Source organism: Dendropsophus ebraccatus, chromosome 3 (assembly GCF_027789765.1).
Source record: "Dendropsophus ebraccatus isolate aDenEbr1 chromosome 3, aDenEbr1.pat, whole genome shotgun sequence".
Taxonomy (NCBI): Eukaryota; Metazoa; Chordata; class Amphibia; order Anura; family Hylidae; genus Dendropsophus; species Dendropsophus ebraccatus.
In genome coordinates this window covers 150,755,311-150,780,564 of record NC_091456.1, presented here as the reverse complement: position 1 = coordinate 150,780,564, position 25,254 = coordinate 150,755,311, and the positions used below count along the sequence as shown (strand labels likewise).

Here is a 25,254-nt window from a genome sequence, read left to right as displayed (position 1 = left end):
TTGCAAACATCATTTTTATTCAAATTTTCCAGTTTACACAGTAAAATAAAAAAATATGAAGAAACAAGGTGTCTCCAACTTTGTCAACATACACAACATATGTCAAACAAACTAATCAATATAACCCCCCCTCCCTCCCCCCCTTCCCCAGCTCGTGACAGAGGACCCCCCCTCACTCCAATTATACTACTCCAACACTCTAATCAGGTAAGCCTAGGTCACCAAGGGTGTCAGCAATATCCGCCATAAGATACCATTTAGTGTTGCGAAAGGGCCTGACCACCTTTTGGCGTTCAGTGGGGTCTAGAAAGGAGATTATGAACCTTTTCCACTTTTTAAAGAAGGGCCTGGCCCTCTTTTCCCTAGATGGCTCAGCTTCCAATTGTTCCATATATAGATAATACTTGACCTGCTGTATCACCTGTCCAACAGTGGGCATGTCCTGAACCAGCCATCTAGATAAAAGACAGCGTTTTGCCACCACAACAAAAGTATGGATCAGTAGAGACAATCTGCCCTCATCAGGAGGGATGTGCAGTATCATCAGATGGGGGTCTACTGGAATAGCCACTTGCAATTTCTCCCGGAGTAAGGAGACAAGGTCTCCCCAGAACATTCTGACCAAAGGACAAGTAAATGGCCTGTGATATAGATCCGTCTTAGGTTCGCCAAAGTTTGGGCATGCTATAATCCGGTCCGGACGTTCCGGGGTCCTCGGAAGAGTAAACCCATAAGTGGCGTGATGTAAAATACGGAACTGTGATTCCCTCCATTTTTCACATATAATGGCCTTTCTCACTGTGTTCCAGCCCTTAAGAATTTGAGCTGGCAGCTCGGGGAGAGGCAGCTTGTCTCTCCAATATTTAAACAAAGATGCTTCAACCCCTTTAAGCGCAGCATGGTGTAGAGTATTATGCAAGAAAGATACAGAATGAGTGGACATAGAGGTGCGGATATAAGCAGATATTGGATTAGATGTCAGCTCATTCTGTAAATTTCGCAGTCTAGAAAGTAGAAACCCATGAATCTGTTGGAAAGCGAGAAAATGGTTAGGTGAGAGGGCAAAGGCCTCCTGTACTTCTAGAAATGACAGATATCTCCTTTCCGAAACATTCATGAGATCGGAAGCCTCTTTTATGCCCTTTGTTTTCCACTCTCGAAACATAGGGTTTTGCTAGCCTTGGGAAAATTCTGGGTGTCTCCAAAGCTCCATATGTGCACTAACCAGAAATGGGAGACCCATAAGTTTCCGACTATGTTGCCAGGCCTTGACCGTATCCCTCAAGAGGAGGCTTTGTTTAACCATAACAGGTAAAGCGCCATACTTTGTATGGAGTAAACTGTTCAGTGACCAAGGAGCTACCAATTGGGATTCTAAATCATAATTAGAATAATCTATCCCATGACGTAATATGCAGGCTAAATTGTAAAGACGCACATCAGGAAGGTTAAGGCCTCCTTGTTCTTTAGGAAGAGTAAATTTTTTCAGCGCTATCCGAGGCCTCTTCGAGGCCCATATGAAAGAGCTGAACGCCTTGGCCAGACATGTAACATCAGTGTGCTTAAGAAGTAGTGGGACTGTCTGCAAAGACAAAACCCATCATTTTCAGCAAAGTAACACGTGCCAATAGCGAGAGTGGTAGTTTTGACCATTCCTGGAGATCCCCGAGAATCTTCCTAATTATTGGGGAGAAGTTCATAGTGTAAAGGGAGCCCGATTCCCTACCCACTTTAATTCCCAAATAAGTAATTGAGGAAGATGCCCACTTAACCGGCAGACTTCTAGTTGGTGTCGACCTGGAGGACCGGGACAATAATTCACTTTTGTCAGCATTGACTTTAAAGCCCGAGTGGCTACCAAATTGTTCCAGATATCTGAGCACCTTGTCTGTGTCCCTCACGTAGTCATACAGGAAGACGAGAAGATCGTCAGCAAATAGAGCCACACGCACCTCCCCTGCTCCTATCCTCACTCCCGCTATGTCTGGCGCCAGTTGCAGTTTTCTAGAGAGGGGCTCTATTGCCAAATTGAAAAGTAATGGGGACAGCGGGCACCCCTGGCGTGTTCCCCGGAAGAGGGGAAAAGATGGAGAAAGGAAGCCAGGCAGATGAATCCTAGCAAAGGGAGTACTTTATAGTCCCCTAATATAGGCCATAAAGGGGCCAGTGAAGCCCATCCTCCCCATCACCTCCAACATCCATCCCCAGCTCACACTATCAAAAGCTTTTTCAGCGTCAATAGACAGGAGAGCTGGGGATGGATGATCCTGAGGCCGAAATCTGACCTCATCTAAAACCGCCAGTACTTTTCTTATATTCATGACTGCTGCCCTATTCCTAACAAAACCTACCTGGACTGGCGAAATAAGTTCTGGCATAACCATAGACAACCGGTCTGCCAGAACCTTAGAAATTATTTTTAAATCTAAGCTCATCTAGCTAGATTACAGTTCAACCAGGAGGCCTTGTCCCCCACAGGGGAAGAGTTAGGAGTAGTGTAGAGATTTTGATAAAACCCCTGGAGGACAGAGAGCACTTCTTTCGGATGACTATGTGTTGTTCCCCCTACGTCTTGCAGTGCTGTAATACGTTGTAGAGGAAGGGGGCCCTTAGCAAATCTGGCCAGAATACGGCCTGCCTTATTGCCATGTCTAAACAGAAGGGCATCGCAATAAGATCTGTTTAGTGCCTCTTTCCTCTCCATCCATTGTTCATAGTCAGCAGGTGCCTGCTGCCAAGCTGTCCTTGTCAGGTCGGATGGGGCATTCTGGAAGTGAGTGTATGCCTCCCTAAGAGCTGTGCTATATTTGCTGATATTAATCGCAAGCTTTTTCTGGAGGGAGTACTTATACGCCATAATACGGCCCCGCAAGACAGATTTCGCCGCATCCCAGAATAACTGGGGTTGGTCAGCGTGGGGCGCATTATGGGTAGCATACTCCAACCACCAGCCTTTAAGTAAAACTTTAAATTCATCTTCCTTAGCTAGCCCAATCGGGAACCTCCAGAGAAAATCACTACCACGCGGCAAGTCTGTCACAAAATTACTCAGCAGGAGAGCATGATCAGAAATGACCATTTCCTCTATAGTATGGGATAGTAGTTTAGGTAGAAAGGAGTGAGAGGACAGGATATAATCAATCCTGGACCAGGAATCATGGGGGGCAGAATAAAAGGAAAATTCACGGGAGTCGGGATGTAAATATCTCCACGTGTCAGACAGTCCCACATTATGAGTTAAGAGTTCTAGAGGAGTAGTTCTTTGAGGCAAAGGCGTAGAGACAGAGCGACTATGTGTTCTGTCTTCCAAAACGGACATAACCTCATTGAAGTCTCCTGCAACCAATTTGTTAGGCGTAGGGTCAGCAAGGAGTCGGGAGGTAAGCATAGTATAAAAGGCGGTATTATTCCCATTCGGGCCATATATGTTGTAAATCCCAACCTCTTCAGTTAATAATCTCACCTTTAAGGAGCAGATGCGGCCTTCCGTATCCTGATCAGAACCCAGGACTTTTCCATTGAAGGCTCTACTGACTAGGATTACTACTTTACCCTTGCGATCCACTGCAGGGGACCCATAGAAATCTCGCACCCACAGTTTCTTTAGACGAAAGAATTCCTCCTCGCCCAGATGGGTCTCCTGCAGCAGAACCAAGTCAGGTTTAAATTTCTTTAGGTATTTGAGGACCATATGTCGCTTCTGGGGTGACCTAAGCCCTTTTATATTCCAAGAGAGCAGGCGTAGCATTAGCCTGGAGCATTATTGATCTCATACCTATGGAGATAAGAGGTGAAACCTCCCTCAGCGAGCAACCCACCCTGTTCCCACCCAACATACCCCCAACAATCCCTCCCGCACCCCCCCAACACAGGTAACCAGACCAGCTGCTCTGGCGGCTGTATCGCTTGTATAGCGACCAGAGAGCGGCGTCCGTTGACTCCACTTCTTTCCATGCTGTAAGGCATTGTCCTCATCATAATATCTAGCACAGGCTATCAGCTACCTCTCACCGCGCCCACCAACTGCAGAACTAGAAAACAAACAACCCCAAACTATGTGAATATACATCATAAATATAAACATGGGAGTGTCAGCCTATCAAACTCAACCATAGGTTAACAGTCACCCTCCTGTAGGATCATGTCCATGGCTTCCTCACCCTCCGGGACCCCGTGGGCTTCAGGGTGGCAGAGAGGATCTCCTGCGACGCTGCTCCTTGGGTGCAGAGAACCATTCCAAGTCTCGCGAGGGCGGAGAGGCTCGAGTTTCTCGGCGGCGTTCGGGTGATAGGGAAGCTCGGCGCCGAGTGGGTCTATGCTCGTCTCGCATTTGGGGATCGTCGTAGAGGCCCAGGTCTTCCTTGGCTTTATCCTGGGATCGGTATGTTGAGAACAAGCCATCTTGATGAAAGACCCGAAGTGTGGCAGGATGGAGGAGTGCAAATCTGATTTTCCTCTTGTAAAGTATGGAACACACCGGGGAGAACAGCTTACGTTGTCTAGTAGTTTCTGCGGAATAATCCGCAAAGATCAGTAATTTAACATTGTCATATAAAATCCCATCACAATGGCGTCTGAATGTCCGTAAGATTTCTGCCTTATCGGAGTAGTCCAAGTACCGGACAATGACTTGGCGGGGTCGGGGGCGATGCTGGAGAGCTGGGAGCGATACTCCACTGGGTTGGTGTCTCATGTCAGCACCCAGTCTATGTGCCCGTTCTACTTTGCAAGTATGGGGCAAGCCCAGTAGGGAAGGTATGGTGACTTCACATAGCGTCACAAGATATTGTAGGGCTACTGTTTCTGGGACCACTATAACCCGTAGGTTATTCCGCCGTGAGCGATCTTCCAGATCTTGGATTTTGCACCACAGTCTGCGGTTATCAGCAATTAGATCCCTTGATGTGGGAACAACTGAATCCATACCTTCCTCTAGCTGTAAGATACAGGCTTCTGTCTCATCCAGGCGTCCGCTATGTTGTGTGACCTTTATTCTCTCCATTTCAGAGGCGAGACCAAGGCTGGGTTGTTTGGAGCAGTACTCACACCTAGACTTATTTTCCCTTAGGTGCTGTGTGAGCAGAAAGAAAAATAGCAACAACATCACAGCAAGGCAGGGGTTACATCACACAAGCATCCCTGGTCTAAGCAGTGAACAGCTTTTGTTGGTACTGCTGCTGGTGATCATTATGGGATCATGCTACAGCCAGGAAGAGGTTACATCACATAAGCAGATCATGTTTAAGCAATTAAAGGAGTAATCTGACGAAAATTTATATTAAAATATTGTATTGCCCCCCAAAAGTTATACAAATCACCAATATACAGTAGTACCTTGGTTTAAGAATGTTTTGGTTTAAGAGCTCACAGTTTTTCAAAATTGTGTCTTGGTTTAAGAGCATTGCTTTGGTTTAAGAGCTCCCTGTACTGGGTGGGAGGGGGAGTGGGGGAGGGGCATGGTCTAAATAGCGGGGCCTACAGCTCTGTACTTTGACCCAGGAAGTCTCCCTCACCTTCCAAATCATAGCAGATCCACTTCAGGCTGGGGCTTACATCAGACTATGGACTATATCAGACAGGACTATGGAGGTAATCCCTTCATAGCTGTAACCCCTCTCTCCCCGGACAGAAAGTGCTGCATATATGTGCCCACATCTGCCCTGGGTTTGGTTTAAGAGTGGATGTGGATTACAAGCACAGTCCTGGAAAGAATTCTGCTCATAATCCAAGGCACCACTGTACTCTTATTATTATGGGAAATGCTTTTTTCCCTGTACTTACTACTGCATCAAGGCTTTAGGGTACATTACACGGAACGATTATCGTTCCGTGTACTGAAGACAACTATCAGCCGATGATCGTTGTCATCGGCTGATCGTTGATATAAGTTCAGACCTATAATCGTCGGGCGCCGACCGTGCACCGCTACGTGTAATAGCGGTGCGCGGCCGACACTGACGATTAGCAAAGAAGAATACATACCTAATCCATGGTCCAGGGTTCCTCTTCCTCACAGCTTCTTACCGGGTCCCGTGCGCTCCGGCTTCTCAACGGCCTGTGTCAGCTGACAGGCCCCTCAGCCAATCCCCGGCCCGGAACCGCCGCAGCCAGTGATTGGCCGAGCGGCCTGTCAGCAGAGACAATCCGCTGTGAAGCTGAAGTGCGTGGACCCGGGGAGAAGTTAAGAAGAAGAGGAACCCTGGACCATGGATTAGGTATGTATACAGTTTAAACAAAGGCAGCAAGGACATCGGTAACGATGTCCCTGCAGCCCTTGTTTAATGATTATCGGGCCGTGTAATAGGCCAAGTAAACGAGCAACGATCTAGCAGATCGCTGCTCGTTTACAGGTATTATTGGGCCCCCATCGCCCCGTGTAATACCACCCTTACTTCCTGGATAAAATGGTGATGTCACGACCCTGGCACTGGCTGCTGGAGAGTATGATGGCAGAGGGATGCTCAGTGTCCCTCCAGTGCCCTGTGTCCCTCAGTGTCCCCCTGCCATCATCCTCTCTAGCAGCCACAGCCCGCACAGCTCTGGGATGCGGGTCGTGACATCACCATGTTATCCAGGAAGTGAAGCCTTGATGCAGTAGTAAGTGCAGGGAAAAAGCACTTTATAAGCATTTCCCTGTAATAAGTGTATATTGGCGATTGTTATAACTTTTGGGGGCAATACAATACTTAAATAAAAATTTTCGCCGGACTTCTCCTTTAATTGCTGTTGTTCCTGATGACGTTGACAAGCTACACAACGCATACTGCTCAGAACTTTATAGGTGTGGGTGGATAAGAAAGACGCCTTTATTTACCATTCATGCACAGGGTGGAGCCTCTGCAGAAGAAAGACTGTCTCAGATGTCATGCACAGAGTCCAGGCTATCTCGCATAGCACTGTCCAATCCCCACTGCCCCCTTCTGTGTTGACGATCTTGAGCAGAGGTCCTCCCATTTGGTTGGCCAACGTTTATCTTTCAGAAAAATGTTGTATTGGTGAGTTGTCAGAACATTATATATAGTTCCTCCTGTGCTTAGTATAGCTTTATCATGCAGCCCCCCATCCCCCAAAGGTGGCCAACCACTCAATACTGCCTAAGGCTATGTTCACACGTCGTATGAGACCGGCCGTTCCGTGACCCGTGGCTGCAGTACCGGCCGGATGATCTTTCTGGCCGTAGTGTTCTGATGTGGGCGCATTAGCGCATGCCCGCATCAGAACTTCCCCCTGCACACAATGAAGCAAGCGGCCGGAGCCGCTCCCTTCATTGTGTGAACCGATATAGTTTTCTACAGCCGCAATTCATTGAATTGCGGCTGCAGAAAACTGACATGTCAGTTGTTTGCGGGTCCGCACGGGCATACTTTTACGTAGTGTGAACATAGCCTAAAACTGTAAACTGAACAACCCCTTTAAATAAATTCTGTACGAGTGATAGATGCGTTTATTTTTCTTTATGACGTATTAAAAATTTTTGACATATACTAAATAATTTTTATATAAATCTATTAAATGTAATGTGGGGGGCTCAAATATGTGATTTACACTCCAACATTTTTTTTATTTTTTTCGTGTATTTTGTTAAATTTTTTTCTTAACTATTTTTGGTGTCGTCCTTGGCCGGCATCCAGATTTCGTTGTCAGAGATTAGTTTTAGTCCATTGGTAATTAAAGCAGATTTATGTAGGCTACCAACAGAAGAGCCGGTACAATGCAGAGCACTGTAATCGGTTAGGTTTCACTGATTGAGACACTTCATGATACCACAATAGAAGCCTTTTCATTCAGAATCCCTTGAGCCAAGGTGTATGGATGGAGCATCGCATTTCGCAGTCCGGAGAAGAGTTTACACAAGTTAAGAAGATACATGCCAATCTTTTGTCACTGTTAGAACCAGTGTTCACAATTGGGGTTGTCCCATCCGAGATGTGAATGGGCCACAGGCAGGGAGGTATTCTTTCTCATGAAAGTGCTCAGCCTTCATGAAAAGCCTGTTTGATAATGAGAAGATATTCGTTTCACTACACTTCATTTTAAACTCACTCATGCTTAGAGTTTTCTTGAAAAGGCCCTTTCTTTACCTTTCTGTATAGTGTTTTTCAGCCCACCCAGCTTTAATTCATTTTGAAGAGGCCTTCACGCTGAAGCCAAAGTGTGTCCTAGTCAATCATATCTTATGGTTTCTGTGCAATTTATTTTATTTTTGTTATTACTGATTAAAATTCTCCGTTAATGTTTGGATGACATCACTACCTGATTTGTATTATGTATTGATTGTAATATATTTGATTGTAATATATTAAGTATTGCATTAAGTGAAAATAACGCTGTGGAGTTAAGGGGATGTCAGTAGTAGGTGTGTATATGTATATATATATATATATATATATATATATATATATATATATATATATTTATTTATTTATTTATTTATTTGAGCTTTTTGTTTGCATTTTTTTCCTCTTTTTTATGTTTTTTACTGCTTATAAAACATATGTAAATGTGTGTTACCTTTTTGGTGTGGGTTTTTTTTGTGACCTTTGTTCACATTCACAAGAATTGCAATGACTAAAATCCAACTGACACACCACAATGAAAATCATTGTACCAAGATACACTATTTAGAGTTCTTTGCAAAAAAGAGTTCTGCAGGCAGTGGTGTATTTTCTCCAGTCTGACACAGCACTCTCTGCTGCCACCTCTGTCCATGTCAGGAACTGTCCAGAGCAGCAGCAAATCCCCATAGAAAAACTCTCCTGCTCTCCAGAATGGAAAGAATACTACCAAGACATACAGCAGCTGATAAGTACTGGAAGACTTGACATTTTTTAATAGAAATAAATGACAAATCTTTGGCACTTTCTGGGACCAGTTGATTTAAAATATTATTTTTTTCCTGAACCACCCCTTTAATTGCTTCGCATCCTTACCCTTACCACTATATTTTTTATTTTTATATACACAGTTTTTGTTGGTCTCATTTTGGATTAGACAGGACCTATTGATCTATTTTTGAGTTAACCCCTGTAAACACATTTGTGAACCTTTGTGGTATATTCTGTATTTTCAGTATATAAAATGTCTTCTCTATGCACACAGATGTGGCATGTTGACAGATGTCAACACCAGCGTCGATTCGACTAACTATTCCCTTATCTACAGCTTCTCTTTAACTTTTTATTAACATTTTAGTTGTTTTTCAACAGTAATTTAGTTGTTTTCTTCTTTAAGAGGGTTGTCCAGTGAAAATATTTTTCTTTCAAATCAACTGATATCAGAAAGTTATATCGATTTGTAATTTACTTCTGTTAAAAAAATCTCAAGTCTTCTCATACTTATCAGCTGCTGTATGCCCTGCAGGATTTATTTTCAGTCTTTCACAGTGCTCTCTGCTGACATCTCTGGCGGAGATAGGAACTTTGTCTCGGTTTTCTATGCATCCCCATAGAAAACCTCTCCTGCTCTGGACAGTTCCCGTCTCGGCCAGAGATGTCAGCAGAGAGCACTGTGTCAGACTGAAAATAAAACTGCATTTCCTGCAGGACATATAGTAGCTAATAAGTATAGGATGACTTGAGATTTTTTAATAGAAGTAAATTACAAAACTATATAACTTTCTGACACCAGTTGATTTAAAAGAAAAAGATTTTCGCTGGGCTACCCCTTTAAGTTGTTTCTTTTTGCTGTTTCCTTTTTGTTCAGCATTGAAAAGTGTTTGGAAGTCCAGAACAGCCCCGGTGATATCCTCCAACACAGTGTGGACTCCTTCCAGTATCAGAATAATGTGTCATCCTGGAGACTGTATGATACCCCTCATGCAGAAGTGATGATATTCCTGAAGAGTTTGGTAAGATGACATATAGTCTTGTAGTGTGTCTAAAATCTGACACTCACTGCACGCTGCTTGTTTTGATTGGCAAGTTTTCAAAAAGTGCACAAAATGAGGGAGCAACGTTCAGCTGAGCCACATTTATTTTAGAGATTGGTGGGATTTTTAGCACCTGGACCCCCACTGATCAAACATGTAATTTGACAAAAGTTTTTAAAATTATATGTATCCTGCAAACCTGAGTTGTGTCTTAGTAATTCTCAATGTTTTTCATTCATTTGTTTCGCAAGGGCTGCACAGACATCGTTAGTGATGTCCGTGCAGCCCTTGCCCAAGCAGTTAATACATTACCCGTCCATGCTCCCGGTCTCCTTCTGCTCTCTGTCTCGGCCAGTGATTGACTGAGCGGCCTGTCAGCTCAGACAGACTGATCTGAAGCTGCAGCGGCTGCAATGTCGGTTGGAGGCCGATTTTTTGAGGTCTGGACTTTAAGAAATGATCAGCCAATGATCATTTCATTGGCTGATCGTTGTCTATATTACATGGAAGGATAATCTCCCGAATCAGGTTGATTCAGCTGATTATCGCTCTGTGTAATAGGGCCCTTACTCAGATTTTGGTTTTTATGAGTATATGTATACCGATTATAATAGTATACTATTGTTTCCCTTTAATTTAGCAACATTTTTTGAAGAACAGTGAAAATCAGGAAGACTTGATTCTTCAGTTTCTGATGGACCTTCACAGTCAGTGTGGCATAACCTTCCCTTCCTCTCCGAGTGGAAGTTCCTTTCAGTTCACCTCTCAGACCTCGCTACATGCCATTGACGATGATTCTACCATGGATCTCCAGGCTTTGTGGGACGATATACGATTACATTTACGGCGCCATCTAGTTGCAAAATTGCAGAACGGTTTTGACACCTGTAAGAGTGAAACTAGGATTCATTTCAAAGTCCAATGTTTAAAGCGCCTTCTTTTTCTCTATCCCGAGTCTGATGTCCTTGTTAAATACCTGAACATCCAACAGAGTATTGTTGTTGAACTTCTCCACGACTTTAGTGAAAGGAAGCTAGAAAGTGTACTTGGGGCATACCAGGCAGCTATTCCCATGGTGTACACTATGATAAAAGAAGATTTGTTTGTGTTAAGCCATGTTATAGACTCTTCATCAATAATTAAGTTTATCAATGAGACTTTCTTTGAAGCTATCACCGAGGAGATGAAAACCTTCTTTGATATGCTTTATGAATCCAGCACAGAAGAGCAAGGTGTCCAGCCAGCAAGGCTGAACAAGAAGAAGCACAAACAGAGGGTGCATGCCCTTGGTAAGTGGCTACAAACTGGATTGATAATGTGTTCTTCTTTTAGACATATTGCACTGAAAAATCTAAATGCAACAACTGTATTGGCAACATCAATTTACGGTCACACAACAGCTGCAATAAGGTTAGAAATGGTAGAATTGTCGCATGACTTCCCCCTATACAGGAATCACAGGGGATTGTATCAGTTTATCATGGAGTTCTGTAGAATAGAAAACTATGTAATGGGCTCATGCTAAACAAGTTTTTCTGCCAAAATGTATTGATGATCTTCAGGATAGATTGTGAAGATCAGATTATTTGGGTACTGACACCTGACACCTTTGTTGATTGACTGTTTGCCATAGCACTGGAGGTGCCATACAGAGTAAAGCAAAGCAGTCAACAGTCTTAAGCAGTGACAGGGGCCACCCGAACGATCGTTCTATCATTCAGGTGGCCCATTAAAGTCAGTAGTGATCTGCTGACGCTGCTCCTATTGTACATGGAGGGGCAGCATTGGAGACACCTACCTTAACTCACTTAACTTAAAGGAGAAGTCCAGCAAAAATTCTTATTAAATTATTGTATTTCCCCCTAAAAGTTATACAAATCACCAATATACACTTATTTCTGGAAATGCTTATAAAGTGCTTTTTTCCCTACACTTACTACTGCATCAAGGCTTCACTTCCTGGATAAAATGGTCATGTCACGACCCGACTCCCAGAGCTGTGCGGGCTGTGGCTGCTGGAGAGGATGATGGCAGAGGGATGCTCAGTGTCCCTCCAGTGCCCTGGGTCCCTCAGTGTCCCTCTGCCATCATCCTCTCCAGGCCCGTACAGCTCTGGGAGTCGGGTCATGACATCCCCATTTTATCCAGGAAGTGAAGCCTTGATGCAGTAGTAAGTGCAGGGAAAAAAACACATTATGTGCATTTCCTGATTTTATATGAATCCATAAAATATTGAAGCTTTACCTTTACTGGAGCCAGAGATCCATATTTTCTATTTGTTAGGGGCCTATTCCATGGAGCGATAATCGGCCAAATTGGCCCGATTCGGCCGATAATAGCTCCATGGAATAGAGAGAGCAATCAGTCGATGATCGTGTCATCGGCTGTTTGTTCATTTAGGTTCAAACCTAAAATCAGTGGCCAGTGATTGGCGGAGCGGTCTGACAGTTCAGACAGGCCGCTCCGAAGCTGCTGCTGCTGCGCGTGGGTCCGGGAGAAGGAGCGCAGAAGACCTGCAGCCTGTATAGGTAAAGTATGAAACAAGGGCTGCAGCCCTCGCTAAACGATTATCGAGCCGTGAAATAGGCCCAGTAAACAAGCGCCGATCTAGCAGATTGGCGCTCGTTTACATTGTTGATTAGACCCTGGTCGGAATAGGACCCTTAGAGAAATAGTGGGAACCTATTGGCTCTAGATGTCAGTTTCAGATTGGGTCTGAAGAGTCAAGGAGGCTGTGTTCAGCCTGAGCATGCATACCTCCTCCCTCCCCCAATCCTCCCTACGATCCTTGATTGACGTACACTCTTGACGTCCAGCACTGAACATATTTAACACTTTAATCTGTGATAGCTGGGAGGGGTGGGGGAGGAAGCAGGCATGCATACTAAGGCTCAACACAGCCTTGACCCCTTTGCTCAGCACATGAACTAGGGCTGAAAGTTTCCCTAACTCTTGCTAAAAGAGAAAGTATAGAGAGGGTATTCTAATAGGCAAATGTAGTCTAAAAAAAAAAGTTAGTTTAATGTATATAGCAGTCTTTTGGGCCAGTGTCACTGGTTCTGCGCTGACCTATCTAAAGCAAGCTTACAAACAAACAGTAATAATGTAATAATGAATGGGGATTTGTTAATTCATGGTCTATCGCTTACCATTAACACCTTTAGACTTCCTGGGGATTTATTAACAAAACTTTTGTTCTACTATATTATATATTATTATATTTAATAACTTATATATTCTAAGACTGTTATGTAGGCATTAAAGCCGTCATCCTGTTAATGCTTCTTATTATTGAATATGCTTTGAAATCCCATGCATAATTTTCTGTCCTGCAGGAATAACTTAACACCCTGCAGTTTTCCGCCTTCACAGACATCCTATTTGCATGTTACTTTTAAGATTAGATTTTTGGTAAAGTTAATCGTACAGGCCAACTCTTTCAAACGTTACTTTCTGATTTAGTTATGTAAATGGTAAAGTCAGACAAAATTATACGTCTCTTGGACATGATCATTTTGCATTTTGTAGGATTGTTATGAGAATCAGTGGATATGACCATTTACCTTCTGTTTTTAAGTGGTTAACCCGAAGATTATATATTATCACCCACCTATCTACAGGTGATAAGTATCTGATCTTTAGGATTCTGACCCTCTGTTCCCTTTTCCCCAAGTGAATACAGCAATGGTTGAGCATGCACACTGCCCCTGCATTTGCTATGGGACTGCAGGAGATGACTGAGAACAGCACTTAGCTCTCTTTGGCAGTGCCATAGTCAGTGAAAAAAATGACATACACATGCTAGACCCTTCTCCATTTACTTGGGAGAATGATGGACACCCTATGGGTTCTATTACAAAGGCCGATGAAGGCCCAACCAATATTGTAAACGAGTGCTGATCTGCTATTACACTAATAATAATTTCGCAAGGGCTGCACAAACATTGTTAGCGATGTCCGTGCAGCCCTTGCCCAAAAAGTTAATGCATTACCTGTCCACACTCCTATCCTGCGCTCTGTATGCATCCTGGCACCACGTGCTGCAGCTTCAGAGCAGCCTCTCTGAGCTGTCAGGCACTGCCCGCAGCATTCCCGGCCAGTTATGACCTAGTGGCCTGTCAGCTCAGACAGGCTGCTCTGAAGCTGCAGCTGGCGATGCCGGGACGCATACAGAGCACAGGAGAAGACTGGGAGCGTTGACAGTTAATGTATTAACTGTTTGAGTTGGCCGCGCATCGCTATTGCACGTATCGATGCGTGGTCGTCGGCTGATGATCTTAGGTCTGGACCTAAAGAATTTATCAGCCAATAATTGCTTCATTGGCGGATCACTGCCTCTATTACATGGAGAGATAATCAGCGAAATCGGGCCAATTTGCCCTATTTTAGCTTTGTGCCCTAACACTATATCAAATCCAGTTTCTGATAAATCCAAACATTCGCTGTTTGGATTCATTCATAACAAGAATGAATAAATGAAGACAGAATTCTCCTATAATAATCTGCGGGTTCTAGGATCTTTGACAGCAAGAATATAACTGCAGACCATGCCATCCAAAATGCCTGAATGGTTGCCAGACACGCCTAACACATATATGAACCAAGACTGAGTTACACCGTCTTTTTCCCTCTTCTTATCTCGCCTCTATGCTATTTTACTTCAGTTAAAAACTTCACATATTTCCAAAGTAATTACATCTGAGTTTACGTTTATTGTGAAGTGTCCGGACCGTAAAGAACAGAGGAGATGGCTAGTTTAATGTTTGTCTTACTAAGTAGCGTACAGGGGAAAGGCAACCGCACTAACTGATCCTGGTGGATAAATAAAGTGGAATAATCTAATGGTGACCCATGTAAATTTAATACAGATGTATGACTGCTGTCTAGGGCTGCAGCAAAGGCAGAACATACGCTGTGCGATATTTATTAGACATATTCCAGCCATAACGTAATTCATTGAAGCTGTAATACTGTCAGGACTGCAGTCGCGTTCTGTTGCATCATCGCAGTTGTGGATGTAGCAGATAATCATGATATACAGTATTTTAACCTTCAGGTTATTACTCTGCCTCTATCGGTTGTTTATAGCCTATAACACAGAGCTGTAGAGGATAGTGCTTAGTGGGAGACTCAGCTACAGGGCTGGAACTAGGCATGAAAACATCAATGCGTCCAGTAAATTTCAGTATATTCTACGAATACCTACGGGAACCTTTTTGCCTCTTCTAGTTGCAAATTATAGTTTTAATTATTCATCTGGTAAAGTTGAACTATTAGTGAATATATTATATGTAGCTGCAAACAGTGAGTCAGAATAACCTTAGGCCACAATATTTCATAACCCCCTTTGTCTGCAACTTATACAGAAAATAGGCAGGTAAGTAGATTGGGACAAATCTCTCAAACCAGTCAGAAGAAAGTAGAAAAAGAGTCCAGCTCGCGTGTGTGTGAGCTGAGGGTACTTCCCCGTACGGACAGGTGCCCGGTACACACCACTGCAGCAAGTACTCAAGAAAGACAGATAACCATCAATATTAGTGGTCGCACCGCAACTGCATTGTGTCCTGATCACTTTGGACTGTGGTGGGGCTCTCCACCCTTCCTAGCGCGTTCTAAGGATCCAGATCAATACCATGGCTGCACAGGGAGCTGTTAGAGTACAAGTGTACAGTATCGGATGACTGCATGAAAGGAGTAGAATCAGTTATCATTGCAGTAACCCAGCACAAACACTACGCCATGTACAGAGCTGTTTGCTTCCCTCTCTTTTTATTGTTTATGTGGGAGAAGCAGCTTCGGCTAACAGGTGATAAGTCGGAGTGTCCGTTGTCTAATCCCCTAGATCAGATACTAATGGCCTATCCTAATAATATGTCATCAACAAAAAAATGACTATGATCTCTTTTTTATACTTGTATATAACATATGGACAATTCACCCCAGTAGGCATAAGCTCCCTTTAACACCCCCCTCCTTCACACAAACATACGGTTCTTTGGTTATATTTGGATTTTGCGCTTTGGATCTACATGGTTCATATTATCTATCTGAGACCAAACTTTGCAAACATGGTTCCTCAACTACAGGTCGTAAATGCCTATCCAAAGACAGTCCGTATGTTACCTTTACACCTCCATCTACAATTAGACCCCATAAGAGGTAGCTGGGGTGTACCTTCATATTAGTCTAATATCTTATTGTTGGATGTGGCATATTCTACCTATTGCTCATGTTTACCGGCCTTAAAATAGATAGCAAAATGTAGACGTTTGTGTGATCAGGAATATGTTTTGCCTGTGATCACCTTTATTTTTTTAGTATGTTAAATGGGGCCTTTTACAGTGATCAATGTTCGACTGTCCGCCGGCACAAACAAGCGCCAATCAGCAAGACTGACATTCCTTTGCAGTTCTTTTAGAAGACACAATTAATCAAGTAACCAGGCCACATGAACAATCCCAGTACAGTTTGTGCAGCTATTTAAATGTATTTCTAGCGGCCACACATCCCCTGATTACATAGGGAGATCCACGACCTATAGCAGTGCAAAAAATGTGATCAGCTGAGGATCAGGCGTTTTCCCGATCGCTGACACTTTTTCATGGGCCAATTATCAGCCAAAGAGACTTCTCCAGCAACGCTCCTTGACGATAATCGGCCCGTGTAAAGGGGTCTTTAGGACCTTGGCAGAAGAAGTAGGGTAGGAAGAAGCAATAGTCTGTTGATAAAGTGCTATATATGCAAATGAAAATGAGAAAGGAATGGAAAATTTCAACATGTAAATAGCTAAATTGATACAAATAAAACCTCAATTTTTTTTTTAAAAAATTACTCTGCAGATATAGGAAATCATTATGTTTAAAGAATGTAATATAGAGACTCCACACAGAGGTGTATTCCAATGCACCAAATAAGCATCTTCTAAGCTGATTATAATTATATTTATTTTCCTCCATATTCAGCAGTCCTGGCGCGGACACTGACCTTCCCATTACCCTCAACCAGACAGAAAATCCATTTGAGCACAGGATTGGTAGAAGTGGAAATTTGGGATCCTATTGTGGGTCATTTACTTTGTTTCCGCCCCATTATTTTGATGTATTTTTTGCAATAAAGATAAACCTATTTGAGAACCCAGCAAGGAGATTCATACCTTATTACAATATTATAATTTCACAGAGATGCTCAAGTTATAAATCCTTTTGCCCTGGGGTGATAGCGCCACTTCATAATTCACACTTGTAGAAATATTTCTGTCTCTCTACAACTTTCACTCTGCTTTCCTGTTAGCTGGAAAGCTTCTTTTATTTGACTTTTTATATGAACCCAATTAGTCTGAAATACAAGCTGGAAAGCAAAAGAGAAATGAGTTAATAAAAAATCAGGATTAACAAACATACTGTATATCATTCCGAATAATAAATAGGACACAAGTGGATTGGCAGGAAATAATTCCATCCTGTTTGTTTTTTTGACAGCACTCAAACCACTTGAGCATCACTTTTATGTTTTATAATGTCAGTGAACCACCTGACAAAATAATTTCTGAGTAATTCATTGTAGCCTACATACAACTCAATCTATATTGAATGCAGCAGCAGCAAATTATTATTTTTTTTTCCCTTCGCTGGAGGAACTAATAGGTTTCACAGTCCTTGTGTCACATAATATTTATACCTTTCTGTAGCGGATCGGAGTCCTATCAAATGAAAATGTATTATTATACTAGATAAACCGAACAGACAGAAAACATACCGACAGCTGTCTAAGAATCCCTACCGAAACAAGAAGAAGACGACAAGTCTTCCTATAATCGACGATAAGTCATGGAGAGATGAAGGGGCCTGGCATCCTGGAGGACTTTATTTAGTATATTGATGGGTCAGCCAGATGTGTCAGGTCAGGGGCAATGGTACTTCATTGTGTTTCATTGATGTACCAGGAATCTGGGCTTAGAGACCATCACTCACACTTTGTTTGTAGACATATATAATACTCACTTCTGCTTAGAGCCTGGAGACATTGCTACTGCTGTAAATACTGCAGAAATTATTAATAATAATAGAAAAATATGTGTGTATCTGTCCCTATACCTGGCCGATAATTTTGGCATTGCTCTTATCTGCCCCTCTCGTACAATATCTTGACTCTGTTAGAATGCATTAAATGGGTATTCTGGAAAAAAAAATCAAATGAACTAGTGTCAGAAAGTTAAACAGATTTGTGAATTGCTATTATTTGAAAATCTCAAGTTTTCCAATACTAATCAGCTTCTGTATGTCCTGCATGAAGTGGTGTTTCTTTACAGTCTGACACAGTGCTCTCTGCTGCCACCTCTGTCCATGACAGGAACTGTCCAGAGCAGTAGCAAATCTCCATAGAAAACCTCCCCTGCTCTGGACAGTTGCTATCATGGACAGAGATGGCAGCATAGAGCACCGTGTCAGGCTAAAAAGAATACACCACTTGCTACAGGGCATACAGAAGCTAATAAGTACTGGAAAACTTGAGATTTTTAAATAAAAGTAATTTACAAATCTATATGATGCTGCATTTACACGGAGCGATAATTTGCCCAATCGATCGTTTAACGATTTGTTTTTGTTTTTTAAATCAGCGTTTAGAAGAATAAAACGTTAGAAAAATCGTTATATAAAATTAGTTAGAAAAATAGTTATTGCGATTGTTTTAAGATCGCTTAAGCCTATCTCACACATAGGGTAAATCGGTGAAAGACTGTTTACACAAAGCGATCTGCAAATTTTTAGTGAACAACCAACGACGATTTAAGAACATGTTGAAAGATCAAAATGAACGATTTCTCGCTCGTCGCTTGATCGTTCTCTGTGTTTACACGAGACAATTATCGCTCAAATGTGACCGTTATCGCCAAAATTCGACCGATAATCTTTCCGTGTAAATGCAGCATAACTTTCTGACACCAGTTGATTTAAAAACACTTTTAAAAAAGTTAACTTTTACTGACAATTATTATACCTTTGGAAAAAAATTTATTCATAATTTTTTAAAGGAGTATTTAAAGGCTACAAAAAGGAAAAAAAATACCTCAGATGATGAATATTTAGCTTCCACAAAAATACAGAATAGAAATTTGATCAGTTTAAAAAAAAAAGTTTGCATCTGTGCTGAGCTTTACTCCAACAAGAAACATCTGTGTGAGAGGCTGACGGCATTCATTAATTATTACACACCATATTGTCTGTAATGAAATTACTGGGGTCACTATTACATTACGTTTGTGAATACAAGGAATAATTAAATTTATAAATCCTGTAAATTGTATAAATATAAGAAGTTGATGAGGATCTCTATAGCCATATAAAACGCAGCGCTCATAATGTATAGGCGATTCCTGATCATACACACTGCAGAGGCTAAAGAACCCAAAAGTGTTGTTTGCTGCATTGAGTCAGAATAAAACATGTCTGCGTGAAGTGATGGAAATTACCTTAGAGCAGTCACTAGTTGACTATTGTTGGACCATTAAAGTTATTGGGGCCTATGCCTGTCCATGCATGTCAACATCCCATTTTGATGTCGGCCCACATATTTGCATTGCAAACGGCACAATCATGACGGAAATAAGCCCTTGTACATATCGCAGTGCTACTATCTACAGTGCCCTTTGTAGAAGTGCCATTCATACTCCAAAGTAGAAATTGCAGTAGCAGACCCCTTTGTCACCACGAGTATAGTCAGTTCATACTCACTGCTCCAGCTCTATCCTTCCATTCCGTGCAGTGCATTGCTGTGCAATAAGTATCCATTGATGACAAAGCCATTTAGCCCTAGTGTTCTTATCTTGCATGCATTTATCCTGGATTTTCTCGTTGCTCTGTTGCTATTGTACGACCATATCCTGCTGCAGCAGCAAAGCAGGGGTGGCTTGGTTTTTAGTTTGCATATGGTGTATGCACTATGCTTATCAAGGACAAGCTGTTTAAACCCAGTTAGGACTCTCAGGGCCCTATTCCACGGGACGATTATCGTTTGCCTAATCGTTAACGATAAATGATCTCAAACGACTGCTATTGCAAACGGCCTGAAAGCGTTGACCCATTTACACGGAACGATGATCGTTAATTATGATCTTGCGGTCGTCTTGTTGTCGCTATTGCATTCGTTGCTACTGCGAATGACCGAACAACTTCTTATTCCATGTGAGCGATTTGCGAACGAGCAACAATAAAAATAGGTCCAGGTCTTAAGCGATCATTGATTTCTCGTTTGTCGTTTAATCGTTAACTGCTATTCAACCGAACGATTATCGTTTTGTTCCAAACGATTTAACGATTTTCCGAACGATAATCATCCCGTGGAATAGGGCCCTCACTCGATGCCTGAGTAGAACAGATCCATAGCTGGCTTTGTTGCCAGACTCCCCCTGGTCTTGTTCCTGCTTTCCTGTTCCTATCTTGCATACTTAATTCTTCTCCTAGTACTTTTAGTCCTGACCTTTTGTTGTTCTAGACTAGAGCTTGGCTTTTCTCTTGGATACAATCACCGGCCTATTGGCTGAGCAGCCTGTCACTTGAGAGATTGGCTCTGCAGTTCTCATGTTGGCTACGGGCAGAAGCCAGGAAGACACCAGGGAGTGGGCAGAAGCACTGGGGAGCGTGGACAGGTACGTATAAAATTTATTATTTTACACAAAAGGCAAGGGCTGCACGGACATCGCTAATGATACATGATATATACACAGCCCTAGCTGCAGGATAGTCGAGCTGTGTAATAGGCTCAAAGTAAAAACTTGGGCATCCCTAGGAATTTACACCTCAGTTTAGTCTTTACAAAACCACATGTAGCTACAAGAATCCATTTCCTTTTCAAGAGAAACATTACACCCTCTAATATTGCCAACTACAATATATGATAATCATAAAAACACCCACTTCCTCTACTCTTTTATTGAGTGGCTAGTAATATATTTACTCATTATTAGTAATATAGTCCCTTATCTGTAAAACTATATGCTTTCTGTCTTTTGATTTTAGTAAAGATATTTATATTATATAAAATGCCAACTTTTGTGTTGGACTGGCCCTGATCTAAATCACAAAAAAAATACTACACGTGAAAACTAGAGATGAGCGAATTTGCCAAAGTTTGGGTTCGTATGAACCTGAACTATCGTCTTCTGATTCCCGCTGTCTGCTCGCTCCGTGAACAGGGTGGATACAGCCTGAGGACCGCTCCGGAAAACTGGGATACAGACATTGGCATAGGCTGTATCCCAGTTTTCCAGGCGGTCCTTACGCTGTTTCCACCCTGTTTACGGAGCGGGCAGACAGCGGGAATCAGAAGCCGATAGTTCAGGTTCGTACGAACCCGAACCTCGGCAAATTCGCTCATCTCTAGTAAAAACACTGACCATATGCGCTTACAATTGTCGTCCTTGCAGCCATACATTACCTAAGGAACAGCGCCAATTTACATGGTATAATACTACTGTCAAATTTATCATTGAAATATGTATCATCAGCGTTTGATAATTCATGATTTCTTGTCGCTCCACATTTAATGTATATCTCATTTATTTTTTTAATTGAATTTGGCTCTCAACCATCACTCAAAGTTGAATGTGGCTCATTAGGGACAAAAGTTTGTGGGACCTCTGTTTTTGAAGGAAGCACAGCACTAATGTTATTCTGATATTCTTTCTAAGAAGATTCTTGGATGATAAAATCTTAATCTGTGATCTGAGGGGAAATGTGGCAGCAAGCGTTTAACCCCTTCACAATCAATGATGTACAGTGGCTGGATCAAATAAGGTAATATGAAACTATCTCCAGCCTAATTATTTCTAATGCCCGCTATCAATAGCGATTGTGGCATCAAAACAGTTTTTACTTTACAGATTGTTGGTACAGTGGCCCAATCAGCATTGTAATTGGAAATATTTCAAATTGAGACTTATCAGCCCCGAGCACCCGCTACCATTTTTCTTCACCACAATTCCTATGATTTCATGCAGAGTTGAGTCACTTGGCCCTTGTTCTTTTAGCCACAGTTCTTTTATGAAGGCCACTTTTAGCCATACTAACAGTTGAACTCCTAACAGTAGATGGTTGTACCTGGTTTCTGTGACTTCTGAGCTAATAGCACTGGTGGACGTCTTCCAATTTTGACAGCAAATAAGCATGATGAGTCTTTCATCTGCTGCACTTTCCTTGGTTGACCACTGTATTTATGGTCCACAACTTTGGCAGTTTTTTAGTAAACTTAAACAGCACATCCTGAAAACCCAGTATGTATTGAATTTCTGCCTGGGAGAGACATTGCTGATGCAGTGTAACCTTGAAGTATCCCTTGTGTGTTGTTATGCTTAAATGCTTGCCATGGTGACCTGTGGCATGACACTGTCTTCCACAACCACACCTTTGCAGCAGAGTTTGGCTGTTCCTTACCTTGTTTTAGGGCCAGATCACATGGAGCAAAAGCGGTGGAATTCTGTGATGGAGCTCTCCGCCGCGGAATCCCACCTGCTTTAGTGTGACACTGTTTCTCTATGGAAGAGCTTGTGCGCCTTCCCTTCCGTCACCCTCCGCTTAAAGAATGGTCAGTTCTTTGAGCGGAGAGCCACGGAGAGTGGAGGCGCGTGAGCCCTCCCATAGAGAAACAGTGTCACACTAAAGCAGGCGGGATTCTGTGGCTTATGGTTCCACTGTGGAATTCCGCTGCTTTTGCTCTATGTGAACTGGCCCTTAAGCTTACACAGCTGTTTCTGCTTCATTTAACTATTATGTATCCACCTACATGATAAAGTGATAATAGTTATCACCTGTTTGGTATAATTGGTTAATTATACATCTGAGTATAATCATGCAAAATCCCAAGTGCACCTAGAAGAATTGATGCTGATTTTAAGGCAAAGTGTGGTCACACCACATATTGATTTCCCTCCTGTTCATTTAGTTTGTTGATTCATTTGTTTTGTTAATTCATAGTAACACTTCTATTTTTAACCCTTTAAGGACATGGCCCATTTTCATTTTTACGTTTTCGGTTTTTCCTCCTTGTGTTTAAAAGGTCATAGCACTTGCATTTTTCCACCTAGAAACCCACATGACCCCTTATTTTTTGCTTCACTAATTGTACTTTGCAATTACAGGCAGAATTTTTGCATAAAGTACACTGCGAAACCAGAAAAAAATTCAAAGTGTGGTGAAATTGAAAAAAAAAAAACGCATTTCTTTTATTTGGGGGAAATGTGTTTTTACGCCATTCGCCCTGTGGTAAAACTGACTTGTTATGCATGTTCCTCAAGTCGTTACGATTAAAACGATATATAACATGTATAACTTATATTGTATCTGATGGCCTGTAAAAAATTCAAACCGTTGTTAACCAATATACGTGCCTTAAAATCGCTCCATTCCCAGGCTTATAGCACTTTTATCCTTTGGTCTATGGGGCTGTGCGAGGTGTCATTTTTTGCGCCATGATATGTTCTTTCTATCGGTACCTTGATTGCGCATATACGACTTTTTGATCGCTTTATATTACATTTTTTCTGGATTTGATGCGACCAAAAATGCGCAATTTTGCACTTTGGGATTTTTTTTTGGCGCTGACGCCGTTTACCGTACGAGATCAGGAATGTGATTAATTAATAGTTCGGGCGATTACGCACGCGGCGATAGCAAACATGTTTATTTATTTATTTATTTGTTTACTTTTATTTAAAACCTGGGAAAAGGGGGGTGATTCAGACTTTTATTAGGGGAGGGGGCTTTTTACTATTAACAACACTTTTTTTTTTTTTTTTTTTTACACATATACTAGAAGCCCCCCTAGGGGACTTCTAGTATATATACTTTGATCTCTCATTGAGATCTCTGCAGCATAGATATGCTGCAGAGATCCATGAGATCGGCACTCGTTTGCTTTCGGCTGCTGCAGCCGAAAACGAACGAGTGCCGAGCCGAGGACGGCGCCATCTTGGACACGTCCTCGGCCGGCATCAGTAACGGAGATCGCTCCTCCGGGACAAGGTCCTGGAGGAGCGATCTCCCCCACTAGACACCAGGGAAACGTTGCCTCCGGTAATCGGAGGCAGCTGTCAACTTTGACAGCTGCCTCCGATTAGCTAATTAGCTAATAGCGGCTAATAGCGGCTAATTAGCTAATAGCGGCGGTCCCGGGCTACACGCGGCACCCGGGATCGCTAATTAGGGATTAGCTAATTAGCTAATAGCGGCTAATAGCGGCTAATTAGCTAATAGCGGCGGTCCCGGGCTACACGCGGCACCCGGGATCGCGGCACTTCAAAGCGGGGCCGCCGCGCGGCCCCGCTTTGAAGTGCAAGTGAGGACATAGGACGTACCAGTACGTCCTATGTCCTTAAGAGGTTAAAAGCATGATCACATTCACAGCACTGAATTGGTTAATGACAGCTCATATAAGCCGGTCCTCACCTTTATGAAATGAGCTCAGCGCCTGAGCTTGCTTCATAGAACCCGAAGCCCCCCACCCCCGGACCTTCTGCCTTACCTGTACGTTATGAGTCCTTAAGTGACAGGCTCTCATGTGGTATCGGTATGTCATGGGTCCTTAAGGGGTTAAAGGAAATGTGTCATCAGAAAATTTCTTATTGTTTAAATCAAATTTTCATGTTAAACATATATTTTTTTAAAGCATTATTGGTCATGTTTTTTCAAAAATTTTACATTTTATTATCTACATTTAAAAATTGTCCTAAATCTTGCAGTTTACCTTCTGGCCAGTAGGCCTAATACTAAACTGAGACTTCCTGTTCTGTACATTTTCTAGCAATGCCATTTTATCTACACAGACAGGAGTACAGTGACAGATGACACTAGTATATACAATAGCCCTGCCATACACAAAACTCGATGACCACCTCCCTTTAGAATGACCTCTTTAACCCCTTAGCGACCCATGACGTATCTGATACGTCATGGTGCCGCTCGGGGTGCTCTGAACGGCGCTGATCCCGGCTGACACGTGCAGCCGGGCAGTGCCTCTATTAGCCGGCTCGGGTCCCGTTGCCGCGCCGGCTAATTAAGCCTCTAAGTGCAGCTGTCAAACCTGACAGCTGCACTTAGAGGCTTTGTACACACTATCCCTGGTGTCTAGTGGCTCGGATCTCCCCCCCGCGATGCGATCGCGGGGGGGAGATCCGTTCTTCTGCCCGTGCCGGGTCGGAATGACGCTGATCCCGGCTCGGCAATAGATTGCTATGGCCTGCAGCAGGCCATAGTAATCTATGACCGATCTAATCGATCTTTGCTGTGTATATACACAGCATTGATCTCTATGAGAGATCAGTGCTGTCTATATACAAGTCCCCCAGGGGGGCTTCTAGTTACAGTAAAAAAAAAAGTAAAAAAGTGTTTTTATTA

General features: G+C 42.6%; 1 protein-coding gene across 7 annotated transcripts in view; it reads left to right on the top strand.

Annotated features, from left to right (window-relative positions):
- The window catches only part of KIAA0825 (KIAA0825 ortholog), a 313,028-nt gene that overhangs the window by 16,046 nt on the left and 271,728 nt on the right, over positions 1–25,254 (top strand). For all 7 annotated transcript variants that reach the window (XM_069962920.1, XM_069962918.1, XM_069962916.1 and 4 more), the window contains 2 exons: positions 9,703–9,847; positions 10,509–11,157. In XM_069962920.1, coding sequence (XP_069819021.1) covers positions 9,703–9,847; positions 10,509–11,157 — 794 coding nt within the window. The remainder of the gene's footprint in view (positions 1–9,702; positions 9,848–10,508; positions 11,158–25,254) is intronic.